The following is a 22717-nucleotide window of genomic DNA, read 5'->3' as shown; positions in this document are numbered from 1 at the left end:
TCCCAGAAGAGAAAGACAGGGAGATGGAATGTCCAGTGAGTAAACACAGTGTGACACTCAAGCATGGGCCCAGAAAAACATCACCAGAAGACAAGAGGCAGCTATACAACATCAGGGAGGTCAGAGTTGTCTTGCCCTGGCCTCCCATGCTCCCTCTGTGTGTTACCTATGTGTATGCCCCCATGCGCAGCCCCTCCTCCTGTTGGGAATGTATTTATGGCAAAGTGTAAAAATGTCCTATTAATGGCTTTTCTTACTATGTTAACTCGTTAAATGCTTTTGCTTTCAACTAACTGTATCTTCTGGGTGTCTGGAAAAAACAAGAGATTAACAGGAGGGATGAGCCAATTGAGAGTGGATTGGAGCTCACTGGTGAAACAGATTGATGAAATGGGTACAAGGCCGAAGGGGGTGCAGTTGTAGCTCTGGAGTGGTTGGGACAAAGGAAAGGAAATTGCATGGAGCAGTCTAGTTGTTAAGAGGTGATAATTGACTGTAAAAGATTTAACTAGGTCCCTGGGGTTGAGTTGTAAACACCCACAGTGGTTCAAAGAAACAAGGCTGAAAATCTAGACCATTATTAGAGAGTAGGGGAAGCTGCACATGACATGCAAGGGGGATACAATTTTTGTACTTCTGCCAGAGTTTAGAGGTTGTGTTCCAAGTTTAGGCTGATCTCCCTCATGGAGGAGAATGTGAGGGGTTTCACCCTCACATCTCTTCCCATTCACAGTTGTTAGAGAGGATAAAGGGCTCCCAAAAGCAACAAACAAAAAAGCAAAGCTTCCATGGGAAAGGCATCTGAGGTGGACTCGGGGAGACGTGGCCCTCATCAGGATGACTGAGAAATAAAGAGTATTATTACACAGAAGGCAAGGGGAAAGAAAAGAGAGCCTGTACAATGAGAGCTTAAAAATGGGCTCTTCCTGAAGAGAACTTGATCCTCTGAGGAGGAAGAAGCTGCCACAGGAGCTATCCGAGGGAGAGACCATGGTCCGGCAGGGGACAGAGGAAGCAGAGGAGAATAGTAAGAGTTGGTGACGCCTGGTCAGGGGTACTGAGGCAGCTATTTGTCAGCCAACTCAATAACAACAACAGAGGGCTCTGTGGTCTTCCTGGGGCATGTATTCAAGACATAAAAGGGAAATTACCTCTCAAGACTTATAAAATGGAGGACAACTACCCACTTCTGGCGATTCACCTGGCCACAAATGATACTTCCTGAAGGATCCTCAAAAATATTGCTGAACATTATGGATGAGAAACTGAAGCCCACAGAGGCATAGGCTGCAGTTGGCCGTTTCCTACTGAAGGCAGTGGGGCAGTAGGAAAGAAAAACTTGTTTGGGCAGTGAACAGCTGGCCAATGAGGTGGTGTCTGAGAATAGTATCTAGATTTTGGGATCACTACTTACAATATATGGTTGAGAAATTCTGGCCAGACGTGGAGAACACCTAACAAAAGTCGATAGTAATGAATTTGCCAGGTATCTTGCAAATCTAATCAAACAGACTTGAAATTAAAAGGGAGAGAGGAAAGAGAAGATTGCCTATGTATATCCCCCAGTTAGATACTTTGGAGTAGAGGTGTAAAAACTCACAGTGGAATGCAACTGAAGTGTAATTGGAAGAAGTTCAATTAAATAAAAATGCAATACAACCTAGATAATGTTAATTTGTGGTTTTCTAAGTCAATGTGTGACCAACAGGGATCCAATTTTATTTGAGTTTGACACCACTGCTAAAGAGAGTGTCCAGGGGCAGCTAGGTGGCGCAGTGGATAGAGCACCGGCCCTGAAGTCAGGGGGACCTGAGTTCAAATCTGGCCTCAGACTAAGCACTTGACATATACTAGCTGTGTGACCCTAGGCAAGTCACTTAACCCCAATTGCCTTTAAAAAAAAGTAGAGTGTCCACAAAAATTTTAGACTAGCAACTAAGATACTCAGAAATTCACAGAAGACAGAATCCAAGAATAAAACCAGTAGCAAAAAGCCACAGCCTCAAATGTCTATACCCAAATGACCCAAGTTCAGGCAACAACAACCCAAGGGGACAAGTTTGACCTCATTCATAGTTTTCACTGAGACTTGGAGGGATGAAATGCATGACTGAACTACGGCTCTGGATGGGTATACTTTGTTCAAAAGCAGGAAATGGTGCATAGAACTGCACACCAAGAAGGTATACTCATGTGAGGAAATCCAGGAACCAGAGCAGAGAAGCATAAAGGAGAGAATTTAGATGAAGGTCAAAGAATGGCGACACAGATGTGATTTTATCATTGAAGTATATTACAGACAACCTAGAAAGAAAAGAGTAAATAGGTCAGGAGTTTAGGCAGCAGAACATAAGCCTGGCAACAGCACAAGATAATAGTGATGGGGGACCTTCAACTATCCAGGCATCTGCTTGAATTCTCTCCCTGCCAAAAAAAGAGCAGCTAATAGCTTGACTTGTCTTACTAATAATTTCATCCTTCAAAGGTAGAAGAACCAAGATGGAAAAATTCTAATCTGTATCTAGATCTTCCAAACAGAGAAGAGCTAGTTAGTTGCTGGGGTGGAAATAATGAGAATTGGGGAATGTGGTGGGGGAGTGATCACTCCTTTCCAGAGTTTGTGATACAGAATACAGGAAATCCAAGCATCATCTGACATGAACATGAAATTTTAAGAAAGCAGATTTCAAAGGGTTCAGAGGAAAGATATGTAGGATCCCACAGATTAAAATGCTAAAGGGGAAATCGGTCCGTGAGTAATGGGAGATGCTCAAGAAGGAAATTCTGAAGACAAAAAGGAAAACATAGGGGTAGCTAGGTGGTGCAGTGGACGGAGCTCTGGCCTTAGAATCAGGAGGACCTGAGTTCAAATCCGGCCTCAGACACCTGACACTTACTAGCTCTGTGACCCTGGGCAAGTCACTTAACCCTGATTGCCTCACCAATAAAAAGCCAAAAAAAAAAAAACAAGGGAAACATTCCAATGAAAAAAGAAGAAAACTGGGATTGGTCTGAAGAGAATGATGTAGGTGCAGAGGGAACTCACTAAGCAACTTAGATTTGAAACAGAAATGTACCGAAGATAGAAGCAAGGCCAAGTAAGAGAAGAGAAATCTAAGAGTGTGTACAATACTGTAAAAATAGCATAAGGAATGCTGAAGCTCAGAATGCACTGAGGCTAGTGAGAGAAACTGAGGACAAAAAAAAGGGGAGGAAGCTATCCTGGGAGGAAAGGCATGATCAAAGTAGGGAGAGACAGCACCTTTGCTTGGGGTAGCTGGGATGATGATCACTGACACCAGAGAAAAGGAAGAGTTGCTAACTTCTCACTGAGTTTCTGTTTTATCTGCAAAGAATGACCTTGACACAAGAAATACGGTATACTAACAGGGAGTTGATAAGTAAGGAAAGAGCAAGAGAACTCCAGTTGCCCTCAATCAATTCAAATCACCAGACCCCAGAAGAGAAGACACACTTGGGTCCTGAAAGAATGAGCAGGTGTGGGGCAGCTAGATGGCGCAGTGGATAGAGCTCTGGCCTTGGAATCAGGAGGACCCGAGTTCAAAACTGGCCTCAGACACTTGACACTTAGCTGTGTGACCCTAGGCAAGTCACTTAACCCCAACTGCCTCACCAAAAAGCAAAAAAAAAAAAAAAGAATAAGCAGGTGTGATTGCCAAGTCATCGGCAATATCTGACAGATCATGGAAAATAAGAGAGGTACTATAAGATTGAAGAAAGGCAAATGTTGCCTTGTGTTTCAAAAAAGAGAATAACCTTCACCTTCCAAGCCAGTGAACTTGACTTCAACTCCTGGGAAAATTTAGAACATAACATTCAAGAGGTGGTTGGCAAACATCTAGAAAGGGAAGAGGCCATGACAATGAGCTAGCATGCTTCATCAAATACTCAAACTAACCTGATTTCCTTGGTTGACAGGATCACTATAGAGATACAGTGGATGCGGAACCAGTCTTAAAGTTAAGAAGACCCAAGTTCAAGTCTTGACTCTGATGTGTGCTAGGTATGTCACCCTGAATAAATCACTTCACCAGTCGGTCCCCTTTCTAAGACTAAAAACTGCAGAGAGTTCCCCCATCTGGGAGTTCCCTATACCAATGAAAACTCAGATCCAGTCCTACTAAATTAATAGATGAGGGGATGTGTATATGGTTTCTCTTTAGTTTTTAGGAGAACTTTGGATAACATCTCATACTATTAGGGTGGAGAAGGTGGAGAGAATTAGATACTTGATACAATCAGAGGGATTCAGAATTGGCTAGATGGCCAGACTCAAAGAACAGTAGTTAATGGTTGGTTCAATGTCGACATCGTAGGAGGTGTACAGTAGAGGACTCCGAGGGATCTGTGCTTAGACCTGTGCCATTTAACATTTTTATCAGTGACTTGGATAAAGGCACAGATGGCATGTTTGGCAGATCTACAGACAACACAGAGCCGGGAGGAACGGCTAACACATGCGATGTTTTAAAAATCTGTAAACTCTTGCACTTGGGTACCAAAAAAAACCAATTTCACAAGTAAAAGTCTGGGGAAGCATAGATAGACAGCAGTTGTCCTGAAAAAGATCTGTGGGGTTTAGCGGACTGCAAGCTTGATATGAGTCAGTAGTACGATACAGTACCCAAACGAGCTAATGCAACCTTGGGCTGCATTCAGAGGGGTTGAATTTCCAAAACTAGGGCACTGATAGTCCCACTGTACTCTGTCCTTATCAAGTCTCATATGGAGTATTGTGTTCAGTTCTGGGCACCATGGTCTAAGAAGGACATTGATAAGGTGGAATGTATCCAGAGAAGGGCACTCAGGATAGTAAAGGGCCTTGAGTCCATCCCAGATGAGGAGCGAGGCACGTTTAGCCTGAACAAGGGAAGACTTGGAGATTTCTGCTAGCCATGTTCAAGGGAGGACTTGGGGATTTCTGCTAGTTATGTAAGGTTCTGAAGGTCTGTCATGTCAAAGAGGGTATAGATTTGTACTGTTTGGAGGCCCCGGGGGGCAAAACCAGCAGCAGAAACTACAGAGGTCAATTGAAGTTTGACACTAGGAAAGGCTTCCTAACAATTAGAAGTGACCCAAAGAGGAATGGACTGCCCCAAGAGGTGGTAGGTCCACCCTCTTTGGAAGTGTTCTATAGGCAGCTGGACACCCACTTGTCAGTATGTTACAGTGGGGATTCCTTTTGTGTAAGGGTTGGACTGGACAGCTGGGGAGGGCCCTTCCAACTCTCAAATTCTGTGATTCTGAAAACCCATCAATAGGGGCTCATGAGTAGACCTTCTGAGTTGACATAGAGCCAGAGTATCAAGAGTTTGGGGGAGCTTTTCTAGAGAAGATGGAAATCACTTTAGGGTGAACAAGGAGAGCAGTCCTGGCTCTGGGATGTCACTGAGGAAATTCCTTCTACAAATGCAAGTCATCATCTTCTTGGTCAATTCTAGTCTTAGAGAGTGAGTGGCCTTAAACATTGCTAAATTAAGTGACTTGCCCAGGGTCACACAGGCAGGAAGTGTCAGAGTTGGGGCTTGAACCTGGGTTTTCCTGGCTCTGAGTCCAGCTCTCTATCCTCTGTACCACACTTGGGAACTAAATTAGGCACTCAGGAGTTGATAGTACAAAATAGATTAGATAAGAAAACAGTAAAGTGGGAAAAGGAGATGGCCTGGTCAGGATAGGCTCAAATGCCCAACAACATTCTGCCCAAGATATCCTAAGTAGGCATCTAGAACAGGGTCAGAGACTTGAGGGAACAAGTGTGTGATTTTGTGCTCCTGTTAAGGTTTATTCAGTTCTATCTCTATGAGGAGGAAAAATTATCTTAATCTTTTTTACATTGTGTCTAACCTGTCATCATCACTAATATCTTTACACCCCAAAAGACACTTTCAGGAAGTGACTGGTCAGGATGGGTAGCTAAGGGGCATACCAGCCAAAGCTATGGATTGCCCACCTCTCTGCCCACAAGCTGGAGCTGACCCTGTGACTCCATTCATTTCATTTGTATTCACTCAATTACCTTGGTAACTATTACTTACTGCATGTAGTCTTTCCACAAGCTTTTGATCACCAAGACAATTTTTAGTGTCAAACCAGGAATCAAAATCCTATAGAGGGAGGGAAAAAAATCTGCAATTAAGTACATAACTTTCTAAAAATTAAATTAAGATTTATTGAGACAGTACACAGTAACTACAAACATAAGGGAGAGCATGGTAGGTGCCATAGGAGAAGTCTAAAGTGATTATGGAGACACAGAAGAAGGAGACAGGACATCTAGGCTGCAGGGAAACTGAGGCACTGAAGAAAAGTCAAGGAAGGCTTTGAGAAGGCAGTGGCATTTAAATGTGAATGATGGGTAGGATGACCCAGATAGAGATGGAGGGAAATGCAGTGCAGGCAGAGGGGCCAGCAGGAGCATGGACAGTTGGAATCTCCAAGGAGTTAACAAAATCTAGTCTTTCACAGTCCAGTTTAGTTCCTAATTATGGTTCATCCTAAACAAAATGTAATTATTAACTATATGGACAGGTAGTAGGAACTTTAGATCTAAGGTACAAACTGCTGATGCAGAAAAACAAAAGTTATCACATAGACAAGTGGACAAACAAGAATTATTATTTAAGCAGGTGTTAAAATAAGAGATAATGGGCAGCTGAATTTTGTAACTGTCTATAGGCAGTTAATTTGGGCTCTGAGGAGAATCAGGCTCAACCATCCTCATCCCCATGAAGTTCAGATTGATACAGCAGCAATTTCTGCTTCTAGCAAAAGCAAGGAAAAATGTTATCATTGTACACCACGAGCCCTTCAGCGCCCAGATCCTAATGGCTTCGAGAAATGGATATGAGATCATTTTAAAGACACTCTATACAGTACGTTAGCCTGCTTGCTGAAGCGCTACTCAAAGCACCTCAACGGTGTTTTGAATGTCAAATGCCTCATACACAAGCCTGGGCAGGTTGGCACAAGAGGTGACCTGGGCCTGCTTTGGACAATATCGCATAAGTAGGAGAAGCAACGTGCCATGTACAGTTAGGGGCTGGCTAATCTTGGAACCCTAAGATAAAGAAGAAAAAAAAAAAGACTTTTCCAGGTGGGTTCATTTTAAGATGGTTAAGAACAGCTTAAATTCTTAAACGAACAGAAACAGCATACAAATAAAGTATAAATTCAATCAAGTTCTGTTTTAATAAGTTCTGTCTCCACACTTCTTTTGAAATCATATCATCCAATTTGTAAACAGATGTTTGTGAAGATGAGAAAATAAAAGCACACAGCTTAAACTTACATCTGCAGAATTGAAGACGTCAGGCAACAAGAAATTGAGTAATGCCCAGAGCTCATGCAGATTATTTTGCAATGGCGTTCCAGTTAGTAACAACCGGTTTGTGGTCTTAAACTCCCGAACAATCTCAGAAAGCTAGACAGATAACAGGTAGATCAACATATCTCATTAGAAGGACACTCAGAGAATTAGTTCTCACTCTCTTCACTCTTTACGGAGCAAGGAAACCACCAAACTGAAGAAGAAAAAAAAAAGTTTGATACGGAACAAATTCTTGAGGAAGATACTGCAGAGGAACATGGAAAAATGAGCATCTCTGCACTTACAGACCACAGACAGTATGCATACCTGGGACATTTTTCAGGAAATTCAAGGTCATCCAGAGATCAACCTCCACTATCTCCCCTGGAGGCAAGGCTTAGCATCTTCACGGCCTTCTTGTGGCTCACCAACCCAACCTTGATCACCCACATACCTGACCACCTATCCTGAGCACTACAGGGGCCAGAACCAAACCCGATTGCATTGACACCCTACATTAAACTTCTAAGACCTAGAGGAAAGATGAAACTTAGTCATCTAAAGGCATTAAAAGTTTTGCGTTGCAAGAAAAAACTTGATATTATTAAAATGCTTCCGATTAACTGCTAATGACAATGGCCACATCGATAAAAATTTTTTGTAATTCTTTGCCTGCCCTTCTCTGAAACGAACAAGCAAACCACCATCACACTGCTTCTTAAGGGGCATGAATCTAACGTGCGCCTATGGGTAGTTCTACATTAATTCTGCTTCCCAAAAAAGTATCCTAGTGATCCAAAGACTGCTCACCCTAACATGAGAGCAGAAGTTTTTCCAACTGTTGTCAGAAACGAATAGCAAGATTGTCAACACATCTCATTGTGATTCACAATCCTAATCTTATTTTCACAATCACAAAAGGTCAAGAAAATATTTTTTATTATTTTGTGCCTTTGTTCTTTTTTAATTGATTGATTTTTAGTTTTCAACATTCACTTCCATGAGATTTTGAGTTCCAAATTATCTCCCCATCTCATCTCTCCCCCCACCCCAAGATGGCATGCATTCTGAATACCACTTCCTCTAATCTGCCCTCCCTTCTATCTCTCCCCCTCTTCTCTTATCCCCTTCCCATTCTATTTTCCTGTAGGGCAGGATAGATTTCTATCCTCCATTTACTATACATCTTATTTCTCGGTTGCATGTGAAAACAATTTTTTTAATATTTGTTTTTAAAACTTTCAGTTCCAAATTTTCTCCCAAAAACATGGTTAGATGCCACAGAGTAGGTGGCAATGCCTTAACCGTATATGTGTTGTAAAGACCACTAAGACCTCTTCCATCATTATCAAAGGGAGTGCTAACCTTCTCTCCTTTCATACAACACAAGAAAATATTTTTAAATCAAATAACACACTGACCTTCTCAGTAAAAGGCAAAAATAACTTCTAAATTATGATTATAAAGTATTTTATTCAATATAAAAATGTTGTATCATACCAGTGTTAACTTAAAAGTAAGAGAAACACAATGATCTAAGACAATTCTAAAAGACTCATGATGGAAAATGCTAACAACATCCAGAGAAAGAACTATGGAGTCTGAATGCAGATCAAAGCATACTATTTTCACTTTTTTTTTCTCTTTTGTGGTTTTTCCCTTTTGTTCTGATTCTTCTTTCACAACATGACTAATGTAGAAATACATTTAACATGATCGTACATGTATAACCTATATCAGATTGCTTACTATCTTGGAGAGAGGGAGGGAGAAAAAAATTTGGAACTCAAAATCTTATAAAAGTGAATACTGAAAACTATCTTTACATGTAATTGGAAAAAATAAAATACTGTTAAGTGAGGGGAGGGGAAGTTAAGAGAAACATTCAAAGAATTCCCAACACCCTTTGCGTTATTAACTTTTGTCTCATTTTCAAGGATGAGGCCTAAGAAATCTGATTTTCCAACAAGAATGTTATTATAACTCAAACTCATCTTTAGACACCGATTCATTATTATGACCTACCATGACCAAATAATAATAACGGTTTTTATAAAAAACTTCAATAAAGATGTAGATCAGTAGCTTACCTTGGATTTTTCATTCTTGATTCTGTGGGCTTCATCAATGACTAAGTACCGCCAATTAAACTTTTTGAACACGGATTTTTCTTTAATTACCATTTCATAGGATGTGACACAAACATCCCACTCTCCTGGCATCATTACGTCACGAATGAAAGCGGCCTGTTACAGAATAAATGTGTTTCCATTAAAATATTACTATGTGAAGATCACGGTTAAATTCTTACCAAATCATACATTCTTAGCAAGCGTCAGAGGATGCTTCTGGGAAGACTGAATAGATGTATTAAAAAAAGTGGGTTTGCAGCCTTATATTATACAAGAGAATAAATTCTAGGGGCAGCTAGGTGGCGCTGTGTATAGAGCACCAGTCCTGAAGTCAGGAGGACCTGAGTTCAAATCTGACCTCAGACCAAACACTTGACACTTACTAGCTGTGTGACCCTGGGCAAGTCATTTAACCCCAATTGCCTAAAAACAAACAAACAAAAAAAAAACCAAGAGAATAAATTCTAACTGGACAGTGACCTGAGTATTTTTTTAAATCATTTAAAAATGGTAAGAAAAAGGAAAAATGTACTTGTTTCCACTATAGAGAGGAGGTAAAGTTTTATCAAATAAATAGAAGAAAACAGAGATAAAAACCAACAAGCTTGATTATATAAAATGATTTTTTTTAAAGAAAAACCTTTAAAATTAAAAGAAAGAAAACAGATTGGTTAAAAAAATTGTTTTTAATATACCAGAAAAAAGGTGTGACACCCAGAATCTATAAAGGTACTCTTGCCCAGCTATAAGACAAATAACATACATTCCCCAATGAGACAACTGCCAAGGGATATAAAATACAAACTATTAATAACCTCATGAAAATATGCTCAAACTTCCCAATAATCAGAGAAATACATGTCAAGACAACCTTAAGATGCTTCCTTATACCCACTAGAATATCAAATATATATTTTTTTAAAAACTATTAAATCCAACATTGTCATGGTTGCAGTGGAATATTTTGGCACCATAAAAATATAATCATAATTTAGAAATATATGGAAATATGGAAGGGTCTCTATAAGAAGATATAGAATGAAAAGAGACCCAAAGCTATACATACTCACTAAAGATAGAGAAAAAAAGGATAAGAAGAAAAGGAAGGCAAGAAAACAGGACCTATGGTGGAAGACGTTGTATTCTCCTAGAAGGGGATACAGAACAGAAACATCCTGTTTGCCAATTCCCTTTGGGGAGGGAGGGAGGATGTTTGTTCTGAGGCTACCTCTCCTGATCTCACCCAGGGTTAGAAACACAGTGGCCTTTCATGGACCCAATCTCACTGCTGATTGGCACAGAACCTTTGACCTGCTCCATTTTCTAATTTGGGCAGGTTCTTTCGGTTCTGCCTTTTTATAGGCTAACGGATTTGGATAAGATTTTCCTCCTTATTATGTTTTGGGGATTGTTTTTATTTTTTTTTTAATCCAAAGGTCAAATATACAAATACCTTCAGTTAACAAAAGCCAGTCTTAACAACTAAAAAGGAATTCAGTCTATATCAGTGACTCCAATCATTTTGGAGTTTAAAGTCTGAGAAAATGTCCTTCCTCTTCCCTACAAGATTGAATTTTATATTTTTAAACAAAATTTTTAAAAAATATATTGAAGTTCATGGTGCTTACTATAAAAATGCAGGTGCTAATGTATACCAGTGAATGGAGACTCAACCTGTGGATGTCCGCTGGGAGAGAAAAAAAGGGGGAAGAGAATCAATAGGAAAAAGAGGAACAAAGTTGGAAAATTGCAAAGGGCTTAAACTATGAAAAGGGGGGATGACAAGAGAAAGAACAAGGCTTCAGGAACCTAAAATATCCAAAGAGAAGAAGAAAGGATAGGCAGAAGCAACATGGAAGAGAGACATGGTGGATGGGGCCAAGATGAAGGATCCAGATATAACAGGAGTGGAGGAACTCATCAAAATAGCTCAAATAAACAAAAGGCTTATTATTTAGGTTATATTATGGAAGAATGTCAAAGGCTAGGGAAGAAGGTAGAACAAAACTTGCATCAGAGAAAGGAGTATACCAGTCTTATGGCCAAGAAGATGGCCAAAACATCAGTGCTGTTTTGACCAAAAGTTAGAAGAACAGATCTAGGGCCAAGCAGGGAAAGGACTTCCTCTCCCCATTACCCAGAAGAGGACTACAAAAATAGCTCAACCCAAGACTAGAGAGCATGAAGAGGATGTGACTGGAATGCTTTCAACCCCAAGCAAGCCAGTGGTCAGGGTGAAGTTGACTGAAGAGGTCAAAGCTCATATACCTTGAATGCTGGACCTCACATAGGTCAAAAGAAAGCACCAGAAATTAACATGGGGCAGTAAAGGGCTGTCCTGAGAAGGGCCTGCCTAATATTAACAAGGCTGCAATCCTGCTGAGTAACTGAACTTAATTAACAGGACTCTTCTCTATAGTTTTTACTTTTCACGGCCAATAAAAATTGACTGGGAACCAAACTAACCATGAAAGCTCATTCAACCTCCATTTAACTATTTATTGAAAGTCTCCCAGGTGCAGAAAAGATGGGAAAGCCTGGATTGGGGGGGGGGGGTCTCCATTTTGTCGGTGAAAATCTGACTTTGTAACTTGTGCCACCTGCTGGTTCTTCCAAGTATTGCACAGCATATACATTTGAGTCTTTTTTCATTTAAAAGAATTAAAATTCTGCTTTGAGATGTCTGAACCCTCTCAAGACAGAGTCATAGAATTTTAGATCTGGAGGACATCTTAAATCATAAAAGTTCAATCTCTACATTTTTTTCAGATAAGGACACGAGGGGAAATCACTTTCCCAAGGTTCTACATGTAGTTAGTGACAGAGCTAGGCCTCAGAAACAAATCTGACCCTCAGTCCCATGTTTTGTCCATATCATGTTGTCCTAGAGATACATGTATGAGTCACAAAACCAAGGAGGCCATCATTAATATGCATACATTAAGGACTTGATTGGTACTACACATGGATGGTGAGGAGTGGCCCTACCAATTTCCCCAATGTAATCTCCAGCTATCCCAGAAAACATCTAACTTTGCATTTTTGAAACAATGACTTTTGAAAACACTGGGGAAAGAAGACCATGAACACAGAGAGCCAAATAACAGGGAATCATAAACCTTGACAAGCTAACATTTCTATAATTAACGATTCTCCCTACTATGCTTTGTCATTCTCTACATGCCTCCTTGGGAGGCACATTTATTATTATGCTAGTGACTTCCCAGAGCCAGAGGAATGGTTTGCAAACTGAAAACTTCTCATATCCCCAAATTCCAACATCCAGTGGGACTACCGAGGTAGGGCCTGGAGGTGCTATAGGAGGCGCTCAGTTACTATATGCAATGAGTCCATGCTTTCTGTCAAGGAACCCTCCCACGTGTACCCCTGCCCCAACCCAGGCTGGGGGTGGGCGGTGGGGGATCAACAGAGAACCCTTCAAAAGCTACTGTTCACCTGTGTTTGTGATCTGTAGAAGACTGTATCAGAGGAAGACCGATATGCTAGTAATACACAGACAGATGCAGATGAGTAATAGGTTCAATAACCTAGAGACCTGAAAGACCGAATGGTTTCCCCCACCCACCCCTCGGGTGCCTAGTTTATTTCTTGAGCCTGACAAGGGGAAGAAAAGAACCTTCTGTTTCCAAATTCATAAGCTGAGTGTTTTAGTAGGTAAATGATTTATAAAATTAAATCTAAATCAAGTAATTTTTCTCAAGGTAAAATGAAGAGAGAATTACATAATTCATTGTGTTCCATACTTTGGAGCATATCTTTTTATAACCCACACAGAATAGAGTGAATCCTCAATCTGAACTCTGTTCTCCAGAGGCAGAATCCTGAGACAATAAAAGCTACCCATGTCCTTCAGGCTGATTTTTCGGTTCCATATTTGTGCATAAGCAATTATGCATCAAAGCACTAAGTCACTGCTTATTAATGGTGTGTGGGCAGATTGCTGGGTTCCTAAGGCTAGGCCAACAGCATGTTGTACAAAGTGGAAAAGACTTCAAGCATCAGTGTGGCTGCAACAGACTGAGTCTGCTAGTTGAGGACAAGCCTAACTAAAAACCGAGAATCTCCTCACCAGAAGGTGGGTCATTAGGTGAAGGATTCTTTGGTCATGATAAGCCATGAAACAGGTAAAAATATAAAAAAGGCCAATGGTCTTGTTGAGTCCTCTTTAGCTTCTGCTGTGATGACAACAGAAGAGGAAAAAAGAGATACTACATAGGACCATGGCTAGACCAAGCAGTCCCATTTTCCAGAAAAAGAAACTGAAGCCCAAATAGTGGAAATTACTTACCTAAGTTCACCAACAGGAGCATAGCTCTAAAGCTGGAAGGAACCTCAGAGGCATCTAGTCTAATTCTTCATTTGACATATGGGGAAACTGAGACCCAGGGAGGGGAAGGGACTGGTTTAAAGTCACACACAGTCTTTATATTAGAAGATTTGAAACCAGATCCTCAGATTCCAGAGCCAGAGGTTTTCCCATTGTACCATGCTGCCATTCAAGTAGAGACTGTTGAGAATCATGCAGTATCTAGACCATCTATAAACTACTGGTCCCCTACATGTGAGATCTTTGTTCAAAAACCAGTCAATACCCAACTGGTAGCAAAAAAAAAAAAACCCTCTTAGTAACAAAACATGTATATAACAGTCTTGCTATTAATAAAAGCAGAAAACAAAGGCTTCAGCTTTTGAAGAACCAAAAGAAGCTAGCAGGGATGGTTTTACCATCTAGCCAAAGGCAGCAAGACATCATTTTATGGGATATTTGGTCAACTCATCTGCAGAATCTGGATTACAAAATAAAAGAGACCAAAGGCCTAAATAATCTACAAAAGCATCACACTTCCTTATCATACATACTTCCTTCAAGAAAGCCTCAACTAACAAATAAGCAAAGGACATGTACACAGTTTTGAAAAGAAGAGCAAATTATCAACAAACCTATGAAATACTGCTCCAAATCACTAAAAGACAAATGTACATTAAAATAACTAAAGTCTCTCCTGATTCCCTCAATATGTCAAAGTGATCTTTTTTAAACATGGAAATAGTCAATATTGGAGAAGCTATGTGTAGCCTCTCTCCACTCCAATACATTCCCCATTCAGCTACTAAAGTGGTTTCCTGAAAGCACAGATCTGACCATATCACCATCCCCAACTCCCACTCAATTAACTCCAGTACTTCCCTATCACCTCTAGGATCAAATACAAAATCCTCTCCTTAGCATTCAAAACCCTTCATAACCTAGCCCCCTCCTCCTACCTTTCCAGTCTTTTTACATCTTACTCCCTACCACATACTCTTCCATCCAGTTACACTGGCCTCCTGGCTGTTCTAGGACCGGGACATTCCATTGGCTCCAGGCATTTTCTCTGGTTGTCCCCCATGCCTGGCATGCTCGCCCTTGATCTCTAACTCACGGCTTCCCGGCATCCTTCATCTTCTACAGGAAGCTTTTCCCAATCCCTCATAATTTCAGTGCCTTCCCTCTGTTAATTTTCTTCTCATCCTGTATGTAGCTTGTTTGTACATATCTACTTGCGTGGTGTCTCCCCCACAAGATTGTGAGCTCCTTGAGGGCAAGGACTGTCTTTTGCCTCTTTTTGTATCCCCAGTGCTTAGCACAGTGCCTGGCACATAGTAGGTGCTTAATAAATGTTTAGTGACTGACAATACACTGTTCGTAGAGCTGTGAATGGAAAATTCATTCCAAGGACATCAAACACAAAAAGGTGGGTCCCATATATACCAAAATATAACTAGAACAGCAGCACTTCTTGTGGTAGAAAAGAAATGGAAACAAAGTAGGCATTAATCAATGGGGGAATGACTCAAGCAGTCGTGGTATAGGAATGTAATGGAATACTCCTGAGCAATAAGAAGTAATCCCAAGAAGACATCAGAGAAGCATGGGAAGACCTATACGAATTGAGATAGGGCAAAGTAAGCCAAACCATGGGACAAACTGATGACAGCAATGTAAACAATGATTATAATGTCAACAAAGACAACACTAAAAGATTCAAAAATAACAACTACTTTCTACTCCAGAGAACCCATGATTCAAAGAAACCTCCCTCCTCTGAGCACCAACAAATAGCCATGCTATCAGAAGCTGTCACAGTGTGTCACAAAACATGTTGGTTTTGGCAAGACATCTTTCGGCTTCTATGGAAACTTCCTAAGCCCCAGGGTATACATCTGCCCCTCCTCCAGGATGAGAAGGCCATGCTGAAGGACGAACTCTAACTTTTTAGTCAGAAAAGTTCAATTAGGAGGAAGTGGTGTTTAAGGAGAAATGACTCCGGTATAAAAACAAAAGATATTATCAATGAAACCTTTTGAAAAGTTTTATTCATTGCTTTCATTGTTACATCACCTTCATTTCCAAATATATCCCTTCACCCTCCCCTACCCACAGTCATCCCTTGTAATAAAGAATGAAAAAGCAAGGGGAAAAAGGCAGTTCAGCAAAACCAACCAATACATAAACTAAGTCTGACAATATATGCAGTGTTCCACTCCCACTTCTGGAAGAAAAAGGAGGAGGGGTTCATTTGTTCATTATCTCTTCAGGATCAAGTTTGACCATCACAATTTCATAGTGTTCTTTTCTGGGTTTTCCTTGTCACTGTTCTATCCACTTGCATTATGGTAGTCATTACGTACGTTATTTGCATGACTCTGCTTACTTCACTCTACGTCAATTCATGTAGGTCCTCCCATGCTTCCCTGAATTCTTCATATTCACCATTTCTGACAGCATAGCAATAGTTCATTGCATTTACCAACCACAACATGTTTAGCCAAGAAGTATTTATTAAGCACCTATTGTGTGCCAGGCATTGTGGTGGGGATACAAGTACAAAGAATGAAATAATCCCTACTTGTAAAAGCACTTACATTCAAATGGGGGACACAAATACATGTAAAAATATATACATTATAAATATAAAGTGAATAAATTATAAAGTAGTTAAATACAAGTAATTTAGGAGGGAGGGCACAAGCAGTTGAGGGAATCAGCAAAGGCTTCATGCAAAAGATGGTTCATGGTGTTGGTGGAGTTGTGAGCTGATCCAACCATTCTGGAGAGCAATCTGGCACTACTGCTCAAAGGGCTATCAAACTGTGTACACCCTTTGACCCAGCAATACCACCATTAGGTCTATATCCCGAAGAGATCAAAGAAAAGGGTAAAGAACCTAGTTGTACAAACATATTTATAGCAGCTCTTTTTGTGATAGCAAAGGATTGGAAATTGAGGTGATGTCAGTCAATTGGGAAATGGCTGAACAAGTTGGGGTATATGATTGTGAAGAAATACTTATTGTGCTAAAAGACAAGCAGGATGATTTCAAAGAAAACCTGGAAACACTTGCATGAATGGATGCAAAATAAAGTGAGCAGAACCAAAGAACATTGTACACAGTAACAGCAATATTGTAAGATGATCAACTGTGAATGACTTGGCCATTCTGAGCAAGACAATCCCAGATAATCCTAAAGGACTCATGATGAAAAATGCTGTCTATCACCAGAGAAAAAACTGATGGAGTCTGAATGCAGATCAAAACATACTTTTTTACTTTCTTTATTATTCTTGGATTTTTTGATTTGTGTTTTCTTTTGTAACATAGCTAATATGGAAATGTTTTGCATGACTATACATGAATAATCTAGATCCAATTGCCTGCCTTCTCAAGGTAGGGGAAGAGGAAGAAGGAAGGGAGAGAATTTGGAACTCAAAATTTTTTTAAATGAATGCTAAAAATTTTGTTTACATGTAATTGAGAAAAAAAAATTTTTAAATCCTCAGAGGAAAAAAAGGTTATCTTTTTTTTTTTGATGAGGCAATGGGGTTAAGTGACATGCCCAGGGTCACACAGTAAGTATCATGTGTCTGAGGCCACATTTGAACTCAGGTCCTCCTGACTCCAGGGCCAGTGCTTTATGCACTGCACTACCTAGCTGCTCCGAAAAAAAGGTTATCTTAAAGGAAGATAGAGGGACTATATTCAGGCACAGAGACGGGAGATAGAGCACCTTGTATGAGGAATTAAGAGAAGATCAGTGTAGCTAAATCCCAGAGTGTAAGAGGGGGAGTAATTTCCAGTCAATCTGGGAAGAAAGGTTAGGATCATGTCGTTTAGGGCTTTAAAAGCTAAACTGAGAACTGTAGATTTTATCTTAGAGGCAAGTGAAGTCATAGGAATTAAGTGAGTAAGGGAATGACATGGTCAGATTAGCACTTAATGAAAATGGCTTTCACAGCATTATGTAAGATGGGTTGGAGTGGGGAGAGACTTGGGGCAGGAGAGAAGAGTTAGAAGGCAATTGCAATAGTCCACTTGATAGGTGACAAGGATCTGAATGAAGGATATAGCTGGCTGTGTGAGTAGAGAGAAGGAGGTTTAAGTTACATAGCAAGATATGGAAATTGATTGCATATGTGGGGTGAGGCACCAAGAATGAATGCTCAACCAAGGATAATTACGAACCTGGGAGAATGGAAGGATGATGATGTCTTTGAGAAAAATAGGGAAGTTTGAAGGAGGGGAGACTTGGGGGAGGAGAAGATAATGAGTTCAGTTTTCAACATCTTGAGCTTAAGACTTCTGCAGGATAACCAGTTTGAAATGCTCAGAGGATAGACAGAGTCTGGAATCGTAGATCTAGGAGTCACCTGGATAGCAATGATAGTTAAGCCATGGGAGTTTATGAGATTACAGAGAGAGAGAGGGAAAGAGAAATAGAGTGAAGAGATGAGGGTCTAGGACAGAACCTGGGAGAACACCCACAGTTTAGGGGCATAATGTGTATGATGAATCAGCAAATGAGACTAAGAAGGACCATTTACATAGGCAGGAGGCAAACTAGGAGAAAGTAGTATCACAAAAATCCAGAGAGGGGACAGTACCCAGGAGAGGGTAGTTAAAATGGTATCAAATTCATCAGATGGGGTTAGGACTGGACCATCAGATTTGGAAATTAAGATATTCTTAGTAATTTTGGTGAGAGAAGTTGTCATTGAGTCATGAGGTCAGAAGCCAGATTATGAAAGGATAAGGAATGAAGGAAGAACAAAGAAAGGGCAGCAAATATAGAACATTTTTCAAGGAATTTTCCTGAGAAAGGGACAAGAAACATAGGGCAACGGCTTGAGGATGGGGGAAAAGGGAGGATGTAGTCTGCTAGAAAAGATGGAGGCAAGTAGGTGGAGATCGAGGGCACATGAAGGGTGGTTTTAACAAAAAGAAGGGCCATCTTTTCATCAGAGATTGGGGGAAAGAAGGAGCGAGTAGGAGATGAAATCAAGGGGGGTTGAGATGGATAGAATGAGAGAAGAGGGAGCTCACACTGAATGTTCCCAATTTTCTTAGTAAAGTAGGAGGCAAGGTCCTCAGTTGAGAGAAGAAGAAGAGGTGTGGAGGGCTTGAGGAGTAAAGAAAAGGTTTAGAATAGCTTCTCAGGGAAATGAAACAGGGAACCAAATGGGGAGAAATAAAAAAACTGTCTTGCTCCAGTGAGGGCCCAGTCAAGGGTAGATAATAGGAATTTGTAATGTACCCATTGGTACTGTTCTAAGATTTCTTCTAGCTTCTTCTGTGGTTCATGAAGAAGAGCAGAAGAGGCAAACTGTGGGAGGAATCCAGGGCTGAGGTTTAGCAAAAGAAGAGTGACCACAGGGCAGGGGCACAAGGGATTCAAGAGCAGAGGACAATGGAAAATTGACATGGCTAACTAATGGGTTGAGGTTGGAAAGGGAGGAAAGTGATGTCAAAGCAGAGGTAATGGCCTAAGAACATACTGGGGTAGAAGGAATGGAGGTTTAGATGGGCTTCTATTTTATATTTTGATGCATATGTAACCTTTCTTTCTATCTCTGATTTTCTTAGTGTATATTGCTGAGCAGTGGATCAACAGGCATGGACATCTTAGTCACTTTTTTTTCCCATCATTCCAAATTGCTTTCCAGAAAGGCTAGATGTCTCCCCAAACTCCCCCCAAAAAAATTAGTTTGTTGGGTTTTTTTTTTTAATATGAAAGTTGGAACAATGGAAAACATCTCAAAACCTGAAACCAACTAATACCTTCGGAAAGAAAATGACAGGTTATGAACATTTGAGTGATTTCAGACATTACTATGTGTTTCTAGTCAGAACCTATGACCTAGACAGATGTCCAAATAAACCCTAAGTTAGAACAAAGGATATGGAAAAGATACTGTGTGCAATTATAACAGCTCCTACCCAATCAATGTAAATAAACTTTGACTATGGAAAATGAATAAAAGTAAAGACATTGGCTGCTCTTTCTTAGAAAAGTTTAACCAATATAAAAAATTACCACAACAAAGAGGTCAAAAGAGTCTCCATACTGCTTCAGTCAGTAAACCCTTGATCTCTTTGCCAAGAAAAACAAGTCAGGGCAACACCAATTTGGATAAGCTACTCGGCAAAATATCACAGAGAAAGATGACAAGATTATAAGCAGAATCACCTTGCAAAATAATGGAAAGTATTAGGGAAAAAAAATCCCGAAAGTTTTCTGCAAGACACACCTAAGCTACATCATCCCATGATTATGTATTTAAGAAACTAGAAAGTAACATGAAGAGGAATTACTATCTCTATCTGTAGTGTGCTGTTGTATTGCTACCTATTCTTATCATCACTGCCAAATTTAACAAAGCATTTGATAAATTCTCTTATGATACTCTTAAGGAAGAGACAGAGGCTTATAGGTGAGACAATGGTATGATAATAATGATTCAAAACTGCTTTCATGCCTGGACCCAAATAGTAATCATTGATGGGTCAATATCAACTTGGAAAGACATTGCTATTAACGCTCCCCATGGATCCATGCCTGACCCTGAGCTATTTAACGTTATTATCAATCACTTAAATAAAGTTAGAGAGGTGTGTTTATCAGATATGTAGGTGATCAAAAGATAAGAGGGATAGCTAATATACCAGATGACAGAGTGAGGATAGGAAGAAATCTTAGGCCATAACATTGGACAGAATCTAAAAAAAAATGAATATAATAGGGAGAAATGTAAAGTCTTACACATGAGGTCTAAGAAATGAGGTTCATAAGTACAAGCTGGGGGAGGTGTAGAGAAACAAGTGATTACTCTGGGAGTTCTTGTGAATGGCAAGCTTGGTCTAAGTCCACAACTCGATATGGCAGCCAAAAAAATGAATACTATTTTAGATATTAAAAAACAATGTAGACATTAAAAGAAGTGCAGAGTCCAGGACTAGGGAGACAAAAGCCTTGCTGTGCTCAGCCCTGGTCAGAGTCTTTCTGGAGTATTTTAGCAAAGACAGTGAAAGAGTATGCAAAAGAGGGCAACCAAGACAGGGGTTCCTCATGCCATGAGGAAGGATTGGAGGAACTGAGTGTATTTAGCCTGGAGAAGAGAAGACCTGGTGGGGAGGCAAGAGACATGAGAGCTGTCTTTAAGTATCTGAAAGTCAATCACCTGGAAGACAGATTCAATTCTATAAAAACCAAAGATTTAGAGATGTAAGGGACCTCAGAGGTCATGTTCTGCTTGGCCCCAGAGGGTGGAACTAAGAAGAGTAGGGAGAAGTGGCAAAGACGTACTCGAGACTTAATGTCTAATAATTAGAGAGAGGTTATCAACCAGTGGACAATGCTGCCTTAGGAGGGGTGGGGCACCTGGCCCCAGCAACTCGACATTTTCAGGTAAAAGCTGGCTGCTCACTTGCTGGGGATGCTGTGGTTTCTTATTCAGGCCTGGGTTTACCCCCTTAGACCCCTTACAATTCGGAGACACCAGAACAGAACCACCACATTTAGACTAACCCCTCAGCATTGAATGAGCAATCAAAAACGGCATTCAAGAAAATAAAGTTGGAAAGAATAGTTACAGGAGAAATTCATATGGGAAGCAAAACGATTTTCAAAAATCCTTAGGATTCCCTCCTTTCTATGTAGAGGTGGAGGACTATGTGGGGAACATTGCATAAACTACTAGACTTGTTCAGTGAGTGCTGCTGACCTTCCCTCTTCCCTGCCCCTCTCCCCCTCATATGTTATCTTCATTACAAGGGATGGCTCTCTGGGTAGGACAGGGGGAGGGATACATTCAAAACTGAAAGTTATGTAAAATTAAAAAGATGTAATCTTTTACTTCGGTGAAAAATAAAGAACAAAAATCTTAAAAACACTTGGAAACACCTTTAAGCTCTCAAAAGAGGAAGACTGCCCCTGAAATGGAAAATATCACTGACTATACCAGTATGCTCCCCCCGCAAAGTCAACCAAGAAGACACCAATATGTACTTTCTCATCTCTAAAAAAACTTTCATGATCTATGCATACATTGAAGGTATCCTTGATGAAAATACAGTATGTGAAGGGAACAGGTTGGCTTTGCACACAATTCTCTTAATTAACAGAGGTTTACCAAATACAAAAACTTAGCTGCCCTTGATGAGTTCAAGACACCCGGCCCAGATGAACTACATCCTGGAGTACTGAAAACCTGGCAGCTGTGATGGCTGGACCACTGCCAGTGACCTTTTCGAGCCTGTGGAGAAGTTACATCGTAGAAAAAAAAACATTTTAAAAACACAAGGACACTGCAGATTGATGGTGAGGCAGAGAATTCATAACCAAAGGACAGAAGAGGGCACACAAGACAAAAATAAAACCATTTTGATAAATGCAAAAGTTACAAGTTTGGCTTTTTATTTTTCACAAAATCCCTGTAACTGGAATAAGAGGAGAAACTGTTTAAGTATCAAAATCGGTAGCTCTGATTTTATCTCAATGATCTTTAGCTCAAATCTCTGATATCCAAAATAGAGGGAAATATCACAAATTTAAGACTAAGCGCCATAACCCAGTAGATAAGTGGTCAAAGGGTATGAATAGCTTTCAAAAGAAAATTGGCAAACCATCAGAGCAGCGTTTTTAAAAAATGCTTCCAAATTACTAATAAGGTGAGGACTAGAAATAAAAATAACTCAGAAGTTTCACCTGATACCCATCAAATCGGTTAAGATGATGAAAGATGGAAATAATGTCTGGGGGAGGGAGCGTTGCAGTTTGGTGGAGCCGGATTTAATCCAACAGCTCCGGAAAGAAATTTGGAATTTTGAGGGAAGTTTCAAAACTATTCATACCCTTGGACAGAGCATTCCAACTCCTGGACACATACCCCAAGGAGGCCAAAGGCAGAAAGAAAGATCCC

General features: G+C 40.3%; 1 protein-coding gene and 1 non-coding gene across 2 annotated transcripts in view; both read right to left on the bottom strand.

Moving 5' to 3' along the window:
- SMARCA1 (SNF2 related chromatin remodeling ATPase 1) overlaps nucleotides 1-22717 on the bottom strand; it is a 114592-nt gene that overhangs the window by 70859 nt on the left and 21016 nt on the right. Inside the window, 3 exon segments of the mRNA XM_020969833.2 lie at nucleotides 6057-6125; nucleotides 7310-7441; nucleotides 9418-9573. Of these exon segments, the coding sequence (XP_020825492.1) occupies nucleotides 6057-6125; nucleotides 7310-7441; nucleotides 9418-9573 (357 nt within the window).
- On the bottom strand, nucleotides 8587-8714 carry LOC144455092 (U6atac minor spliceosomal RNA). Its single transcript, XR_013483755.1, has one exon. It is a non-coding gene; the product is annotated as a U6atac minor spliceosomal RNA (small nuclear RNA).

Source organism: Phascolarctos cinereus, unplaced genomic scaffold, assembly GCF_003287225.1.
Source record: "Phascolarctos cinereus isolate Bilbo 61053 unplaced genomic scaffold, phaCin_HiC Scaffold_8;HRSCAF=390, whole genome shotgun sequence".
NCBI classification, from domain to species: Eukaryota; Metazoa; Chordata; class Mammalia; order Diprotodontia; family Phascolarctidae; genus Phascolarctos; species Phascolarctos cinereus.
This window is presented reverse-complemented; position numbering and strand designations above follow the sequence as displayed.